At 39.4% G+C, this 19,880-nt stretch overlaps 1 protein-coding gene across 1 annotated transcript in view; it reads left to right on the top strand.

Moving 5' to 3' along the window:
• Window positions 1-19,880, top strand: part of CFAP54 (cilia and flagella associated protein 54) — a 234,432-nt gene that overhangs the window by 140,408 nt on the left and 74,144 nt on the right. The window contains exons 38-43 of the mRNA XM_075205979.1: window positions 3,672-3,895; window positions 4,234-4,360; window positions 9,149-9,257; window positions 11,007-11,159; window positions 13,239-13,439; window positions 15,179-15,266. Of these exons, the coding sequence (XP_075062080.1) occupies window positions 3,672-3,895; window positions 4,234-4,360; window positions 9,149-9,257; window positions 11,007-11,159; window positions 13,239-13,439; window positions 15,179-15,266 (902 nt within the window). The remainder of the gene's footprint in view (window positions 1-3,671; window positions 3,896-4,233; window positions 4,361-9,148; window positions 9,258-11,006; window positions 11,160-13,238; window positions 13,440-15,178; window positions 15,267-19,880) is intronic.

Genomic DNA, 19,880 nt, shown 5'->3' on the forward strand with positions numbered 1-19,880 from the left:
ATGTAAATGCAGGTCTAGGCCAGCGGATACCCAACCGGAGAGGGGCGAATGAGCAGGGGACAGAACCATTTTTTAGAGTTACAATAAAAACAAATTTTGCCTACCAAAATTTATTTTTTTCTATTGTTTTTCTATTGTTACGGACATTTTTCCAGGTGCTCCCAAACACTATAAACAGTACGTAGAAACACTGGCTGTGAGCTTCAGTTAGTTGGATGGCCCCGGGGCCTTTGGGTCGAGCAGGCACCTCTCCGCAGTGCTGGTACAATTTGCACTTTTAGGGCCAAGCTGTACAGCCACACAGCCAGGGGCAGATTGGGCATAGGAAGTTCCCGATAGGCCAATGGTGTAACGAGGCCTATTTTTTTTTTCTCTCTTCTTTTTTTTTTTTTTTTTGAAGTTCAAAGGCATTGGTGATCAGTGGACAACAACAGTAAGCCAATCGTGAGCATGCCTGTTACTGAATGACCTCAGAGAGGAAGTGTTCACTTAACTTTCTGTCTGACCAGTGAGGAGCTTTGCTGAAGAAGAAGAGCACCTAAAGGTAAGTGTGGGGGCTGCATATATATAACACTATAGGGGGACCTCCATTTATATAACACTATAGATTGGTGGGGGCAGCTTATATATAACACTATAAGGAAGGGGGGTGCTTATTTACAACACTATAGTGATGGGGGGCTACTTATTTATAACACTATAGGGAGGGGGGAGGCTGTTTATGTATAACACTATAGGAAGTTGGGGGGCTATTTATGTATAACACTATAGGGAGGGGGGGGCTGCTTATGTATAACACTACAGGGAGGGGGAGGCTGCATACGTATAACACTATAGAGAAGGAGGAGGCTCCATATATACAACACTATAGGAAAGGGTGACTGCATATAGAACATTATAGGGATAGAGGGGGGTTTGCACATAGAAACCTATGGGTGGGGGAGGCTGCATATACAAAACTATAGGGAGGGGGCTGCTATAATGTGTGAAGGAAAGGAGGGGGGCTGTAATAATATGTGAAGGAATGACGAGGGCTGTCTTAGTAGTACATGGGTGGGAGCTAGGCTATTAATTTAATGGTGGGGCTAATTATTTAATAGGAGCTCTTTTATTTGTGGGGTGATGGTGGGGCAATTTAATTTATTGGTGGGGCCTATTAAATTAAGATGGGGTGGCGGGATATGGTTATATTAAACGTAAATGCTATTCATTTATTGTTGGGGCTGTTTGGAGGGAGGGTAATAGGTTTAATTATTAAATGTATATACTATTAATTTAATGTTTATAACGTTGGGGCTGGACAAAGGAAATCCTGTCTAGGATCCAGACAAGCAGCAACTAAGCTATAGACACCAGCAGCCACAGGTGGTGAAAGTGACCAGAACAGGTAGGAGAGAGCAAGACAGTCTGCCAACTGTCCTGAATCTTTTGGGGCAGTCCCACTTTGGGTGACTGTCTCGCTTAGTCAGGATTTGGTCCGACTACAAGGACAATTGGTTGGTATGTCCCGCTCACACTGTACTGCTCGTGAAGGCAGAGCTACGTGCACCTTAGAGTTGTGCACACAGCTTTGATTGTGTATTTGTCTACAATGTATCTAATATGATACCCCCCTGTTTAACATGCCCCAGTCCCCACATGAGCCTTATTCCAGCTCTGGTCATACTTTAGTGGTTCTTGCACTGGTTCCATTGTCTGCCTTCTATCTTGCACTGGCTGGTCCCATTCTCAGATCCCTTTTTTGAACATATGGTCAGCACCCATTGCACTGAGAATATCATTAATCCTGCCTCCTTTGCAGTTAATATATCACCAGCAAACCCTTGGAATAGCTCTCCCCTTCACTTATACCATTGTCTGCAAACCCTACCTGCACTGTTATCATTTCAAACCACCACCAATCACTGGGCACATTTAGGGCTCATTCACAATTGTTTCAAAAGAAGTGTTTTCTTTCAGATGCTTGAAGCATTACACCTTTGTGGTGATTGCACTTGATAGCCATTTATTATAATGATTATTTTTAGTGCATTTTTTGAAACAAACAGTACACATTCTTATATATTTAAGGAGAGAGAGATCGATTTGACTGGTAGTTTGCAGCTCATGGTGTCAGGGAAAGATGCAAAAGTACGGTGAGGTGCTCATATGCTGCTCTGGCAGACTGATCAGATACGAGTGTTTCAGAATAGTTAAACTTATTAAACAAAGTTAGATATGTTTCTATGAAAGGAATATTGGAAGGATGTGTTTAGTAGACAACTAAACAAGTTTGAGCACAGAGGCATAAACCAGTCGCAGAACATGCAAAAGGATTCATGTATTTTAATAACACAGGACTGGCAACCTTTTCCCTGCATTGCCTTAGAAATGACCCACTATGTATTAAGTCATCACATCCAGGTTTTCCTAAATGTTACTACAACCAAATTCCTGTAGTTCTAAATCCCGCCTACTTTTGTGTTGGCCCCACCTACAGTTGATTTGGCCCCGCCCACTTGAGTCCACTTCAAGAATTTTTTCCAGGGCCACTTTAAGTTCCCAATCCGACCCTGCGCACAGTGCATGGCTCCCCCGCCTGCTCCAATTGTGTTTTCAATAAGTTGTTGATGATGTCTTGCATATCTTAAATGCTGTTGCATTAAGATACTTTGATAGTATACTTTGATGTGGCAATACACAGCCACATGTAACTCAAAATACACGCGTTAGGCTGAAATTCCTTTTTATTTGTTTTTATGGGTTTCGGAATGCAGTCGTAATTTATTTTATGTTTACATTCAGGCTGCAGAATTGAAACCTAAATCAATAAAAATCAATTGAAACACTTTTGCACAGGTAGACTCCAATCAATCAGTTTAATTATGTGATCTCTGAAGACAATTGATTAGTCCAGCATTTATTTGGATGTATGTTATGCAATCAATTATTGTCCGTTTTTTTATTTCTAACTAATTTATTTTTCATTTAACATTAGTGCTTTTTGTGTTGTTCAGTGGTAAGAATAAATCCATTTTTATTCCATAATATTAGGAAATATAATGAGGAATACTTTGTATAGCCACTGTGTGTGTCTGTGTCTGTGTCTGTATGTATGTATGTATGTATGTATGTATGTATGTATGTTCTCGCTAGAGCATGCTCACTGTGCTCTTTGGAAATGATTTGTGACATCTCAAACTCTAGAACGTCTACCAGTACATTGGCTCTGAATGATCATGTGATTTCTGTATGATTTTAAATAATGCTAAAGGCAATATGGCTAGTATAGACTATGCAAGTATAGGACAGGGAGTGCACGTTTCTTATAGCTGATTTTGTTACAAAGAGTATGTGTGTTAAAAACTACATTTCAATTAGGCTTTTAGTCAGATTGTTCTATTGATGTTACAATTTTCAAAATTGTATATTTATAAGGTTGAGCATAACTGATCTAAGCAAATCCTTCTTGATGTTACCAATGTAGATGAGGATGAAAGGTCTGCTTTAATGGCAGTAGAATTTTCATTCAAATTGTTTTTGTTTCTTTTTACATTTACATTACAGAGGTATAGTTATATTATTGCAAGAGCACAAAGCATTTTAAAATATAAATTGTTGAATCTTTTTTGCCTTTGTGTTAGTTCTCTGATAAGTGATTTTTTTTTTAAGTGTGTAATTTGCATCCTTAGGTTATCGATGAGGATGAAAAGTTTAGTGTCCCGAGCTGCATGGGTGGCATTGCTGATGAAGAGGGTGGATCTAATCTCACTTTTGAATACCCCTTTGATGATGTCACTGTAATTGACCTGCGCTGGATAGGGGATCTGGTTCTCAAAGCCATAGAAGTTTTAAACTCTTTGAAAAGATGGGAAACCTTGGTACATGTCGCAATTCAGTTCAATTTACTCTCTCAGTAAGTACTTTTATCTAAGACATTAAACTCTGATTCACAGATACTTATTAACACCTTTGCTGAAAATGGCAATATTTATATTCCAGAAAATAGATTTGCAATCTGTTACAAAGTATTAATATCTAGGGCATTAGACGCTTTTGTCTTGTAGCGAGACACTTTGTTGTTCAATGTTTTAAGGGAAAGCAATGTAAAAATAGCTAGTTCTGATATTGAATTAAGAGCCATCTTAAAGATACATAAAGCCTAGTTTCACACCCTTTTTCATGAAAGTTTGTAATTTTCTTACGCACCCAGATAGTATTATACATTATCATTTACATGTCTCCTTATTACAGTGAGAGATTTACTGAGCAAGTAACACCACTGTTGGTTCATGCACAGAGGATGCTGGCTGGCAGAATATTTAAAGCAGAAGGTACAGAGACTTATTTCAATGGCGCTATGGAGGAAACTGATAGAAAGGTTAGTTACTTGATAACTATTTGTTCTATATTTTAGAAAAAGTATGGAAATGTGCCCCAAAGGCTGCACATATTTGTATATATTGTTTGTAAAGTAAAATGTTAGTAAAAATGATTGAGATCTGATAACTGCTGTCATTGTGTTCTTATGTTAGACAAATACACTGCTAGAACATGTGGTTTTGGCACCCATGGCAAACAATCTAAACTGTGCGCATTTCTTACCACACTCACGCATAAATGTGACCTAATAAAATTATATTTTTATGTACATATTGATGGCCGTTAATGAATATAACAAACCATGCTGGCAGTAGTTAAATGCAGACCTATGACTGAAAAATATGAAAAGAAAGAAAAACTTTATTCAATACTGAACCTGCACCCCCAAGCTTAGCTACTACTAATACACCTGCTTCTTCCGCCTGTCTTTCTTCCACTCCAAGGAGGACACAGATATCTATCTTAGCTATCAAGACTGGTCTTATACAAATGTAATGCTCAGATTATTAATTAAACCGATCCTTACACATTCCACACTGTATGTATCAATGTCTGTAAATACATTAATTAATCTCTGTCCTATGACATGATGGAATGCTAAAATCCTATACTTACAGCATAGTGAAAGATTTCATTTAGGGGTCTGTATATAAAGATTGTCAATCAATATGCATCACTTCAAATCGCAGCAGTGCATAAGGAAACAATGCTGTAATTTACCATGCCAGGGCTGCTCTGGGAGCCCAGTGAAGTCCCCCTCTTCCATGAACTCTTTTAACTATTTACTGGCAGTCCAGCACTGCCAGTGAATGCAGGAGGGGCTATTTGCAAGCGCACATGTGAAGGATCCAGCAAAGTCGGAGAAGCTATTTATATGTGGGGTCTGTGTTGAGAAACGTTAAATGGGTTGCGGCAGGAGAAACCGTTGTATAATTGTATATTTATTATTTTCACTCTGATTTTACTTTTTTATACATATTCAGCAAAACTCATGGGCATGGGTTATTGAGCACAAAGACCCTTCTCTGCATATTTACTTGTAATATTATTAGTTTTATTATCTACTTATTATTGCTTTCTCCTATGAGTTAGAATGACACATCAGCTATAGACTGCAATGGAGCAGGGAGATAAATGGCCATAAGAATTGTTAGAATACATGAGATATTAAATAGCTGTCCTCTCAATTACCCTAGGAATTAGTTATTGAAAAATGTCCTCAATTTCCTAAATACCTTAAACACACAATACTACTACAATTTAGAAGTTAAACAGTTTAAAGATCCATAAGCTATGTTTGCTAAAGCAAAGCCTTTTGCCAATTCTTAAGACTATGAGACTTGTAGACTATACAGTATGTACATTTTCCATATCCTTGCAGGATATTTGACACTCTGCTGCAGATTTAATTCTAAAAAACATTGCCGCGTAGTGTGCCAGAACAGCCGCGAGACACTATGCAGAATTTTTTTTTAGTGAAAGTACTGCTCACATTTGCTCGCGCCCCATAGAATTGCAAGCAAAAGTAAGGGTTACTTTTTACTGTATAAACGGTAATAAAGCATGGCGACAATATTCTCAGTAACATTGCGGCCAATTGAATCTGCCCCTATATATAACTTTACTTAATCTATTATCCTCTGTTATCAGTTGTTAGCTGATGTAGACTGGCTGCACAGCTGTTTAACTTTAATAAATGTCTACCCCACATGGTGTACACCATATCTCAAACATCTTTGAGCAGTTACATTCACATTAAACAGTTATATAATAAAATAAATAAGCAAATACAATCACGATTATCAAAAAAATAAGATATTTGGCTATATCCTTTTACTTAACTTTGTAGCTCCCTTCCCAACACTCATACCTGAAACTCATGAAGAACTGACATTGACAGCGGACAGGGTCACAAATTATCCACATTATTTAGTAATCACATAAATGGAGAAAGGAGTTAGCATCACATACACTTAAACATCTAAATCTGCATGAAAATGCCTTTGGGCAACTGAGTGCCAGACAACACACGGTGGGCCTGATTGAGGAAGACACGCATTCTGAGCGCAACCTGCGTTTAGTATTAAACACATGTATTTTGGCTTTGCGCACTCCCTAACTCGTGAAGGCACAGATCTCAAGATACGTGTGCTGTTGAAATCAGGGGCAGATCTACTGTGCTCTATTACACAAGACGTTGCAGGATATTTCCAATACCTATGTGGATTATAAAAATGCACAGGAAAAAAAATATTAATTTAAACTTTACCTGTTAATAATATAGGCATTAGTGATAAAACAGTAAAGAAAAAAAAGGTGTTTTTTTTTAATTATCCCCCCCCCTCCCAATTAAATACTTTTATTAGGATGTTGTTAATGTCTACAGAGGATAAAATACATTTTATTAGTTGCTTGGGATTAGAAACACATGTCGTAGCATGCATACAAGACTGTCATCACTACTGATCAGGACTAGTCCTGTAACTGGAGCAAGAAATACAGCAGAAAAACAAGTAACTTTGAGACGCTCATAGTTGGATTCTGACATGGCTATGTGCGCTTGAGTTTGGAAGGCCCTTACTGTACAATGACTACAGCAAAATGCCCCTTCCCTGCGCTGTTCACTCCCCGAAATCATAAGGTGTAGTGTGTTCTTTGCGTTCGAAGACAGAGCGGACAGGGCCGAGTCCACAGCCATCTGTCCTGGATCTGGGCCTGCACAGAGTGATTTTACATGTGATACGCTCAAAATTGGCAGATATGTGCTTTGATGAATCAGGCCCTGCATGTCTGTTTGACATCTCACTTATATTGTTACAATTAAAACATACTTTCCTTTCTTGAAAGTATTCACCCCTTAGCTCTACTGCCAACACAGTCAAGGAAAGCAGCATCATATTACCCTTAATATTGTGCTAAACTATTCCACTGGCTGACTATCATTGCACGACTGGATTGGTCTGACATACGATTATGAGGATCGGCTTCCTTCTCAACTGTTACCGAACCAGAATATTTTGTGGTCTCTCTGTTGCATTGGCTGCAGCTGATGCCTAGAGTCCTTCCTGGCCACTTCTCTGTTGGAGCCTGACTGTGCTCTGCTAGTGCTAAAGAATGTGGAGCTGAACCTGAGGGGTGATAGAGTGAGGCGCTCCAGTGGTATTTACTCACGTGGTGAGGGACCCGGCCTGGCTTGACTGGTTCGTGCCACACTCTCCATGTTTAGTTCCCCTTAAACCATTTCCACTTTTTCCAAGAGTAATGGGCCAAGTCTCCTCTGTATCCACAATTCTCTGAGCACTGCCAACTTGTTAATACTGTCTTTGTGCAACTCAGGGGACTTAGGAGCTAGTAGAGCACTTTATTTTGCTTATGCCCAAAGTGCACTCTTTACCTATTTACAGATCTCAAATTTAAAATGAATAAGTGTAAGACATTTATTCTGATAGCAGCAGCTTGTTACAGTAGCCATTTAAAATAAAGATAAACGTGATGTTTTTCAGGTGTGTGTGTGTACCTTTTCTAAATGCATAGCTTGGGATTGAGGTTCCCAGTCTTTCTATGTACTTTCTAGGAATACTCACACTCTCATGGTCATGACTGAGACTATCGTTATACATATCAAGGAATACAAGTTCACTGCTAAAGTGATGCATTCATAAAAATATGCTATTCACATTTGTTGTGCACATATCCAATGACTCTGGGCAAAAAACATGCACACGTTAATTTTTAAAACTAATTTTATCTTGGCTGTGTAGCAAATATTTAGAAGGAGTTATCCAACCATGTATTCCAGAACCAATGGCATATATTACTCTACTCTAGTTCTTACATTATATTTTAACTGTGTAATAGTGCAAGAGAAGATTAGTGCAAGACATTCGGGTCCCTCAGAATTTTGTGTTAGTAGGAGAAGCTGCATAAAGGTGCAAAGCGGAGTGTTCAGGATATGTCAAGGAAGCCCATATTTCTGTGAGAGGTCTATGCACAGAGATGCTTAACTGGTAATATAGGCCGGTTGATTGTATCAGTAATGTGCAAAAGAAACACATAAGGTGCACTCTTGTCTGGTCTCCAGGGTGGAGCTAGAAACAGTCAGTAGTATATTTACAAGCCGGTTGGTGTAGATAGACATGTGTAGCCTGCATAATTTCTCCAAAGGGACTTAACTGTGTTGCACTACTCTATGCATCTCTCTCACTACAGATTTTGATCTTACCCTCCAGACATTGTCAAATGGTGCAATCTAGATCTATGTTCCCGAGTTCCCCTACTTTACAACGTCAGTAATCTTGCCCACCACACCTACTATGACTATGATGCCTCTGGGACATTCGTAGGCACTGTAAATGGACATTTATAGTAAATATGTTTTGGGTTTTTTTGGTACCCCAAAAGGCTGAATTGAACTTTCAGTTGTGTGTAGTTTGTAGGGATATAGTACATTTTGTTGCCATCCCCTTGTTATCTGGATAATTTCACATTCATTCTCTTCAGACTATTTTATGTTTATGATGCTGTTATGTATTTGCTTATATGCTCATTATTGTTTGTACACTCCATAACTGGAACCAAATAATAAAATATGAATATAAAGTCTTTTTTCACCAGTTTTTGCTAAAAAGTAATAATTCCAATAACCTTTACTTTATTTAACATAACAAGAAAATAAATATAAAGAACAGAATAAACAGTCTTTTCCCACACTGGATTATTTATGAAGCAGCAACATTCACACAATAAATATGTGTTTTTATTTTTCCTAATCTTTTTTGCTCTTTAGATGCACTGCAGGAATTACATTGGTAAACCACATCATGTTGGCACAATCGCTAATAAATTGAGGAAGCCTGGAGCTGAAATTGATCGGAGGCGACATATTGGTTATGCAGGTCAGAGCTAAGTTAAATCTGTATTGTGGAAGTCCATTTATCCAAAACAAAAAACTAACCACTACAAACTCATTCTACCTCATTGCCCATGCACTATTTTACTTTAACCACTTTTAAATGTGGGAGATATGTTGTTTTTCTTTATATTTGTAGATTTATTTTTATTTTAATGCATTAAACAAATGCTTTTACGAATTGATCCACATATGAATGTGCTTTTCCGTGTATTCAGCAGGACTTCAGTTGAAAGGAGCCCTGCAGTACAGAATAATACATACACATAGAAATGCCTGTGCACTTTTATGGCCTTTTCATGCACTTTCAGAACAATGCACATAACTCCATTCATTCAAATGAATAAAATCCTGTTCACCATATAGGGGTCTATTTATGAAGACCCTGCAATTTTTAAGACTTTCTATCCCTGCCTGTCGATGTGATAGGAAATCTTCGGCAGCACAATTTATAAATAAAATGTCACCGGTGCAGCTGAGTGATGCACAGCTTCCTCAGCGACACTGGCTGGCAGCGGCAAGTGGAGCTTTACCACTCGCAAGGCCAGTCTGGGGTCACTCTGTGCTTGAGTGAGCCAGCTTGTGCACTGGACTTGGGCTTCCAGTTCAAGGTTCAATAAAATAAATAAAGTTATTGACATTGTTTTAAAAATAAATACATAGAAGAAAAACTTTATTATTTTTTTAAAAAAAACATAACAACAAAAGAGTTTCTTTTTAAAAATGTAAAAAATAAAGCATTTTTTTATGTGGTGAGCCTTTGCTTCTTCCATCCTGATATGGCGATAGCAATAGGAGTACGCAGGCAAATTTGGGGCTTTTCCCAACTTGATAAATAAATCCCATTGATGAGATTTGTAAAAGTGAGACACAAAGACATCACTCACCTATAAATGGTTACCAGACAAGTACGGCCACACTAATGTAATACACGTTAATGGTCAGGAACTATATTTTAAGGTCAAACTGAAAGATTTGTGTAAATTCAACAGTTGTCTTTTTTGTCTTTGACAAAAAATGTGTAAAATATATGGTAACAATATAATAAAATGTGATTTTAACAATGTGTAAGACACTCCAAGGCTCTTTTTTATGGTTAAAAGAATCCATAGCACCGCTATTCATAAGATATTTTATAGTTCACCCTATGACAGATATGGACAGCAGTGGATTAAGCAATTGCTAAACACATCCAAACAGGCATTTGTTTAAAATAATGAATTATATTGTTTATGCTGTAATATGTATCTAATTTAATAAAAGCCATTGTGCTGGTGTGTTTGTAGGACATAGGCACATCCGATTATGTTAGCTGAGCTCGTCATGCAAAGTAAGGTTATAAATGTACTGTTAGTCCCTATCAGTCACCCCAACTCACATGACTAAAAGAAGAATCCCTTTTAAATACCAATAAAGCATAATGGTTTTTCCAGCTTCTATTATTGTTTAAAAAATACCACTTATCTTAAAAATCCATACCCCTTCATAAAGGAGGCGTATTGTAACAGTCTAATATCTCCCAAAGTCTCTCAGAAAAAGAATGTTTATGTACTGTTGACAGCCACTAACATTTTTTTTTTATCATTTTTTTGAATGACCAATCATGATAGTTTTATTTGCTACCCTGAAAAGGGGTGGTTTTCAAAAAGTAGGTGCACAAATATCTTATAGATAGTAAATAAATGAGTGCACATGTAAGAGGTCATGTAACAACCCAGTTTTTGTCTTGTTCCAGATGGTAAACAACTTGAAGCACTTACATGTGTTCCTGTGGATGTGATGGAAACCTTTGCTTGCTTCCGCGACAGTCTGCAGAAATCTAAATACTCAAGCAGAGCATTTAAACACAGCAGAAAACTACTCACTTTATTCCTCGCTTATAGCCAAGGTACCATGAACCATGTATGTCTAATAGTACTGCAAGCCTATCTTATGATCACTAGTTTTAAAACCCTAACAATGACTTACTGGTGACATCTAAAAGATACACTGAACTAGTAGTAGTAGTATCCTCACGTTAGGATCACTTTGTACATGCTATATTAAAGGAAGTCGAACGTTGGACTTAGGAAAAGGTCAGCAGACTGTTGAAGCACTATGTGATCCTTCATTCATAGCTTGCCACATCTGCATAGAACCTACATGTAGTTCTGTGTTCAACAAGCCAATATATCACACACATATTTATTCAAATGTTGGCAAAATGTCGACATCCTACCTCAAATTGCACATTAGTAAATTATTTTTGAGAGCTATCTAGGGTATTAAATGCAAGAATATAAATTTTCTATGGCATCACAAAATTGTGGCACACTGGACAGCACTGTGGCACAGTGGCTAGCACTGCTGCCTTTCAGCACTAGGTTCATAGGTTCAATTCCTTTGTTTGTATGTTCTCCCCATCCACAGGCGGAACAAGATTTTTTTCTTGTGAGTGGGTGGGGGGGAATTTTGTGGGGATCCCCCTTTTTCTCTTCCAGCAGGTGCGGGCTGCCTGCAGCCGCACACTATATTCATGTCTTTGTCGGTAGAGACCAGGCAGAGGAGGCTGTTCGGCTGAGCTGATTGATTGTCTTTAAAACACAATCACACTGGCGGGTTAGGATTCTCTGTCTGTCTCTCAGTTGACGGGGGGGTATATAGTGTGCGGCTGCAGGCAATGCCCCCTCATGACGGAAGCAGTGTGCTACAAGATGAACAACGGGTCTCAGCCCTTCTGTGCACCGCCAAGGAACATCTTCGGTTTGACTGAGACAGTAGGTTAGGGCCAATAAGTGAGCAGGTACATAGGACTTTATGTACTAACAGTCATAGATCCTTAGTGTTCCATTTTTTTAAACAGATTGGTGCCATATGTCACATTTAGTTATTACATGCAACGCAGCTCTGCTGAAAAATGAAGCAGAGCTGACCTCCAGCACCTCAGAGGTGTTAGAGGATTTCGTTGCACGGAGGAGGGGAGATGACGTATTCATCATCATCATCATCATCATCATCTATTTATAAGTATTAATTTCATTAACATACTCTACCCTGCCCCAACTCCTCCACCAGACATGCCCTCAGAAGACGGTCACACAGAGTAACCAAGAGGCGGCAGACGTGGAAATTTGCTACACTTACTTTCATATTTTCCTTGTACATAAACCACATATCTTAAAGACGATACAACTTACAAAATTCAACTAGGTAGTTGTCATAAACTGCTCTTTGTAGCCTAAATCTCATGAATTAACATTAAATATTATACCCAACCACCTCTAGTGCAGTTTAGAGATTGTCAGCCACTAGAGGGCACTGGTGCAACACAATTTCAACCTTTTTTCCATCTTGAGTATTCCTATCATCCCAAATTAAAAAAGGGTTCGCAAACTATTGTGACTACTTTTCACTAACAAAAACGACCGTTCAAAAGCATTTTTTTCATAAGCATTTTTATGTTGCATCAAATTTCTAGAAAAGTGAAAGCAGTAATTGCCATTAGAAATGACGATGATGCACAGATGGTAGATATGAGGTTGACAATCGCACAGTCCCAAAACAAGTGATTAAGTTCTTCTTATGTACTTGAATAAAATAATATTGTCAGTGGAATGTCTCTATTTTTTGGTTACAGATGAAAATTGCAGTATTTTGTTACTAATAGCATATTTACGGATAGTTGACAATCCTGACCCATGCTCATTTCTTTCCCTTACTTGCCTGTCAGCACTGAAGCAAACGTCATGCATGTGTGCGGGACGACCTTGCACCGTTCCTTGACCGCTTCTCTGCGCAACAGATATAAGATATCTACTTTCCTGCGAAAGACTTATTTGTATTGGTATTTTCTCCCATATTACTGGGCAGCATATAAATATTAAACACACATTTATGTTTTCATTTCCCTTCACACCTCAGTAAATTTAAACTCTCGTATGGTATACATGGCTATTTTATGGTGTGATTTATCTTGTTTCCTTTTCAGGGTTAAATCCAGAAGAAAGGCCGATGAGTCCATACACATCGTATGGGAAAGTGGGTTTTTCTGCTGGTGCATTACAAGCGCACCGCCCTGTCCCTCCTGACCTTTCGGAAGAAGAGTTTCTCTCTGTGTATTCTATTGCAAGCAAGGCTATCCCTCCCTCACACCTTTCAGTTGTTATAGCTTCTTATGACAAGACTATCGGTGAGACATTTATTCTTTCATTGATAGAAACAAGCCACAGTGCTAGATCAATTAATCTGTGGGTTGGGGATTAATGACTTCAGGATTTAACAGCTATTGCAAAGCTAGACAATGACAGAAAAATATACCCAAATATATCAAGTTAATTTCATCTTGCTGGGGGTGGGGGGATGGGGTGTCACAATCAACAAGTCCTGTTACCTGAGGCAAGGATTAGTATGCATGTGGGTTTACTCATTAAATCACTCATCCTGTCAGTGCTAAGGAATTCTACTTCACAGCCAAAGCTGTACTTTGTAAGCCCAGTCACTGCTGCTTGTCATAGTGTGCCATGCATCTGCCAATATATCATTTATCTTTTACTGACATATCCATTTATTTGCAAATGTATTTCAAGGCAAACACATGGTAGGTTAACCTAATAATGAAAGGTCCTATGGAGAAAAGCAAACCATGGTAACCAGTGCAACATAGTTTACCCTCTTATTTACATATTATGCATAGAATAGCGTAAGAATATATTTATGGGTCATTATGATCTGCAGAATAACAGTCCTTAAAATTACCATTGCTTTTCTAGTGTTTTTAAACCCAGGATTATATTGACTTTGGGTCTGATACCATTAACTTGCAGGGAAATGTAGTGAAATCAGAACCAGAGTAGTATTGTACTTGTATTAAGATTCAGCCCACCTTTAAGTATAATTTTCTGCCCAATTTTAAAATTGCATCACCATTCTATCTGTCCTTTGGTTAAATTTTACTGTTAATGTTACACAGATGTGTACTATGCTGCATGGTGAAAATAGACTAGGGTGGGTGAAATGGAGGTATACACGATCACAAATTTATACTCATTCATAATCTCTGTGGCAACATTCCACTGTAAGGGGGGAATTCAATTGGCTCTGTTACTTTCGCAAGTAACGCGGATTGCGCACTATTACTGTTCATATGGTAATTTTAACCCAGCACGATGGCTAAGTGGTTAACACTTCTGCCTTACAGCACTGGGGTCATGAGTTAAATTCCCGACCATGGCCTTATCTGTGTGGAGTTTGTATATTCTCCCCGTGTTTGCGTGGGTTTCCTCCGGGTGCTCCGGTTTCCTCCCACACTCCAAAAACATACTGGTAGGTTAATTGGCTGCTAACGAATTGATCCTAGTCTGTTTGATTGTCTGTCTGTGTCTGTGTGTGTGTTAGGGAATTTAGACTGTAAGCTCCAATGGGGCAGGGACTGATGTGAGTGAGTTCTCTCTACAGCGCTGCGGAATTAGTGGCGCTATATAAAATAAATGGTAATAATAATAAATAATAATTTCGGCTTGCTACTCCCTGAGCTGCAAGCAAAAATCAGCCTTAAAGATTACTGTACTAATGGTAATAGTGCACAATTGAATTCCCCCCGAAATGTAGACAAACAGGTGTTGGTGTTTTACTTGGCTTAACTATGTTACTGGATCAGTGGTAGAAGTGGAAATTTAAAAGTGGCAATATGAAATATGTAATGGGAATATAAGTGAATGGAATTTACAAGAAAGGCAGTAGGAGAAGTGGCGGTATGACATACCACCGCATACTCCCCCACTTCCACCACTGAATTGGATGTTATGCAGTGCTGTACTGTGACTAATGTTTACTTTAACAGCTTTGTATAGGACAAATTATTTACAACTAATAACATTGTTAAACTATCTGAAAGTCTTCTTTTTTTTCTTTATTTATTTTTGAAAACAGAAATTCTTCATTCAGACAGACAACAGAGCCTTAAAGCCCAAGCTCTTCATGAGCTTGGCAATCTTCATCTGTATTCTGGAAATAAAAGGTAATGTTTATTAAGTTGCCTTATGTCCTGTCAACATCTGTGGTAGCAGAGCTGGATTTAATGATCACATTTATGCATATGATGTGACAAGTCTGTCACTGTTTCATGTTGTTCAATCCTTAGTAGTGATATTTGACTTATTGTGCACTGTCAGCTGTTTCTGAGTAATAGTTTACATTTTATATTATACTCTTCTTTTTCTATTATTCTTTTTGACAAAACTTTTGGCATTTTAGTACATGTTATATAGCATTGTGTGTTCACATATTCACATTATGAAAGCGCTTTACCTTGTCACACATTTTGCAGAAAGCCCAGTTCAGTTTTATATTTTATTACTTATTTTTTGTTTACAAGTTGCAGTCATAGTATATACATGCCTTAACATTAGAAATCAAGGGAATTAAAATAACAAATAGCCAGACACTTCAGCCGCAAGTTTTGCTATAGGTGGAGCAGGATAGTCAGTAACGCATGGTTTGATTGGATTATTTAACAAGTAGAACAAATTGCCAAACCTTATATTTGCATGCTCAAATGTTGTAAATTTGAAGCTTTGTATAGACCCAGTGGATGACACAACAACACAAACATCTGAGGCTCCATTTGTTATATGTAAGCAGAAGTTGACCAAGGCCACCATGGGACCCTGCCACATAAAGACAGGGTCAAACACTAGGAGGGGCCACTACAGAATTGGAAGTCTTGTTCTTAATAAAGGCTTCAGTTTGTCCCCACTCTTTTGCAACTTGTATTAAAAGTTTATTTTTTTCACTTGTCCCTACATCACAAACTTACGTATAGCCAGCCCTGCACAGGGCCGATGTAAGCCTCGGTGGCAACTCCCAGCATACTCAGAAGCAGCACTCCCACTCCGCAGCCACTTACCTTTGCAGGCGAGTGGTGGGAATGGCATTCTCCGCTTCTCAGACTGGGAGTGTGGTGCTTGGCTGGGGCATCATAGTCAATGTTTCATACTCCCAGTATAACACTAATATGGAGGAGCAGCAGTCAGCAGCTTCACCTGTAAACTGCTGGATGCTTCTCCTGTCAGAGACTGGTGCTCCATGTGGGGGCCCCTCAGGGGCATTAAAATCACTGGATGAGTTTTAGTTTCAGTGTTTTAGACACCCTCTAGCCATTGGCGCACTAATCAAACACTTAGGTTCACTTAAGTGTGTGGTTGGCCACTTCCTTTTGATCAGAAGTGCAAGTGAAAAAAGGCTGATATTGTTTTTGTTTGTTTTTTTCCTTTTCCTCAGTCCCTGTGTTAATTATATCATCAATAGAATAAATATTATTCACATCCAGGTTGGAAAATGCTTAATTTCTTAGCTACTCTGAGCTACTGTTAGCTCAGACAAAGAAACATGGTAAGAGAGTATGGGGAATCTTGAGGAATAGTGTTAAAAGCATATTGTCACCAATCCTAGGTAAAGGCAGTCTGTTCTTGGGAGTCAGGAACTATATGGATTGAAAATAATGCTAGTATTGCATTACATACTCCCACCTGTTTTGCTATTGTCTCTACAATGCACATAGTAAATGTTTGAAAAACTGTGAGAACAATTTAAGGGTAGAGACAAAACTGCTATTTTTCTTGTTCACACTATTTCTTTTGCTGCTATTGTTTTGGTATGTATCTTCTGGCCAGTTGTACTGACTAGGGCTACACAAACTTGTCCTTGTGCTGTCTCTTGCGCTTGATTCCAACATAATATTTATATACACTTTTGAAAACACTAATTTTCTAACCAGCATTTGTCTTGTTACATATGGCATATGTGAATATACATAATTAATCTTAAATAATAGCAGGATTTATACAGTAGATATCACACACGTATATGAAAAACCTCCACAATCCTAACATGTACAGATCTCTGATCCCACGGGCTCCATAATCCCTACCTTGCCATAACATCAGCTGCCTTCTATACTTTAGAGCATCTAGATGCAAATTTTACATCAGTCTTTATATTAGCTCATATAATCTGAATTGAATCTAATATTCATCAACAAAGATGTTCTCCATTGTGGCTGTCATATTTATCTAGTGCTTACAGTTGCAACTGTCATTGTCATTTACCAAATCTAGTAGAATCATTTACAAGATTTATATTTTTATTTTGTTAGCTTCTCATTGTTTTATTGTGACATTTTTTTCCTTTAAGAGTTATGCTCATTTGTAATAGTTTGGAAATTCAAAACTGTGGTTTGTTCTATGGTTTCAAGGTCATCAGCTCATCATATTTCTCAATATCTTTATTGTCTTTCTGTATACACAGTATAAACCGCACCCAGTGTAATCATTTGCAAAGGCCAGGCTTTCATGTAGCACATCTGCTACTCATCCTTATTAGTGCCTGAATGGGCAAATGGACAAGTGCAAAAGTAGATTATGCACTTGTGCAGCAGGCAAACACTTTATTCCTGATGCTCTGTATTAGATGAAGGAGGGGCAATTAGCAGGGAGAGAAAAAGCTTAGATGCAGTACATCATGCCACCAGACTAAACCCTTCAAGTTATTATATTAAAAAGAGATTCAAATGGGGGTGTTTAGTGGGAGAGGGGCTGGGTGCAGCCCAGTGCTTCGGAAGTGCCCCTGGGGTTTGTGGTATATCCCAACTTGTTATGAGCATGCCACCTTGTCAGGGCTGCCATCAGAAACTCTGGGGCCCAGTACTAATTAATCCCACCTTGGTCCAGTACTGATTAATCTGGCCGCCCCCCCCTCCCCATACATGTGTCCCCCTCCCCATACATGTGCACCCCTCGATCTTCGCCATACATGCGCCCCCCTCGATCTTCGCCATCCATGCGCCCCCTATCCCTCATCACAGTACATTCCCCCCCACTCCCTCATCACAGTAAATGTTCCCCTCCCCCAAAGCAAATGTCCCCCTCTCTTCTCCCCACAATCACAGTAACTGTCCCCCTCTCCCCTCTCCACCCCAAAGTAAATGTCATGTCCCCCCCACAGTTAATGTCCCCCTCTCTCCCCCCCCACAGTTAATGTCCCGCTCTCTCCCCCCCACAGTTAATGTCCCCCTTTCTTCCCCCCACAGTTAATGTCCCCCTACACACCCCCCCCATGGTTAATGTCCCCCTCCACCCCCCCACAGTTAATATCCCCCTCTCCCCCCAATCACAGTTAAGGTCTCCCTCTGCCCCCCAAACACAGTTAAGGTCCCCCTCTCCCCCCACAGTTAAGGTCCCCCTCTCCCCCACAATCACAGTTAAGGTCCCCTTCTCCCTCTCCCCCCCTCCACAATTAAGGTCCCCCTCTCCCCCCCTTCCACAGTTAAGGTCTCCCTCTCCCTTCCCCCTCCACAATCAAGGTCCCCCTCAACCCCCCTTCCACAATTAAGGTCCACTCTCCCCCCTTCCACAGTTAAGGTCCCCGTCTTCCCCCCTCTCTCCACAGATCAGGTCCCCCCTTCCCTCCACAATTATGGTCCCCCAGGCTCTCCCTCTCCCCCCTCCCTCCACAATTATGGTCCCCCAGGCTCTCCCTCTCCCCCCCCCCTCAAAAAAAATAATAGCTTATTTACTTACCTTCTCCTCTGCGATGCTGCAGCTCTGCCTCCCGGTCACTAACACACTGGGAGTGTGACGCGCGGTGATGACGTCACCGCGCCGCGCTCCCATCCTATCAGAGTCTGGGAGGCAGACCTGCAGCATCGAGAAGGTATGAAAAAAAAAACGGGAGGCACGGTTGGTGACTGCGGGGCCCGGACAGTCCAGGGAGTCTAGACAGACGGAGAGGACTGTCCGGGCCCCTCACAGCAGTACTGGCCGTACCCTCTTGATGGTGGCCCTGCACCTTGTAACACAACCACACACATGAGCAACAGCATGAAGCGGTAGTGTGTGCACACTGTTCCTAATAGAAAAATCTAAACATTTGGAGGTAGGAAGAGGATTATTAGTTACAGTTCAAGATTATAAAATGGTTTAAAACAACAATTTGTAATTTTTATTATTCTAATTATTCTTATTATTAGCATTTATTTGTAAAGTACCACAGTAATGCACAGCACTGGACCTTCTTGCAACAGCATACATAAGATACAGTGACAGGCAAGGTAGCTGGAAAATGAATGTGACATAAAATAAGCGGGGAGGAGGCCTGCTCCTGAGAGTTTACAATCTAGTGTGCAAGTTAATAAATAAAAACAATGGGGTCTAACTATTAAGGAAAATATAGAGGAAACAGCACACATTTCCACACTTTCCCCATATTTGGCTCCTCTTGGCTGCTTTGGCAGTATATACGCACTGTAATGAGTCTATTCATTATAATCCGGCATGCCTGTCACTCTCTCCCCTCCTGTGAGCGCCAAAATCCACTGACACCTTTGCCCCATTTTTAGCAGAGCTGTGTTATATATAATAAATAAATATTTTATATGGCGATAGTCTGCTCTAAAAATGGAGTAGGAAGAGTACATTAGTACATATCTCCCAATAATTGATCATTGAATTTTGTTTGGCTTTAGTGTTCGTCTAATAAAGCATTGATTATTTTTGCATGTCAGTCTTCCATTGAGTGTACAATGAATTACTGTGTTTTCTATTACTTTTGTCAGAATATCGCTTCAAAATGTAAT

Source organism: Mixophyes fleayi, chromosome 4 (genome assembly GCF_038048845.1).
Source record: "Mixophyes fleayi isolate aMixFle1 chromosome 4, aMixFle1.hap1, whole genome shotgun sequence".
Classification (NCBI taxonomy): domain Eukaryota; kingdom Metazoa; phylum Chordata; class Amphibia; order Anura; family Limnodynastidae; genus Mixophyes; species Mixophyes fleayi.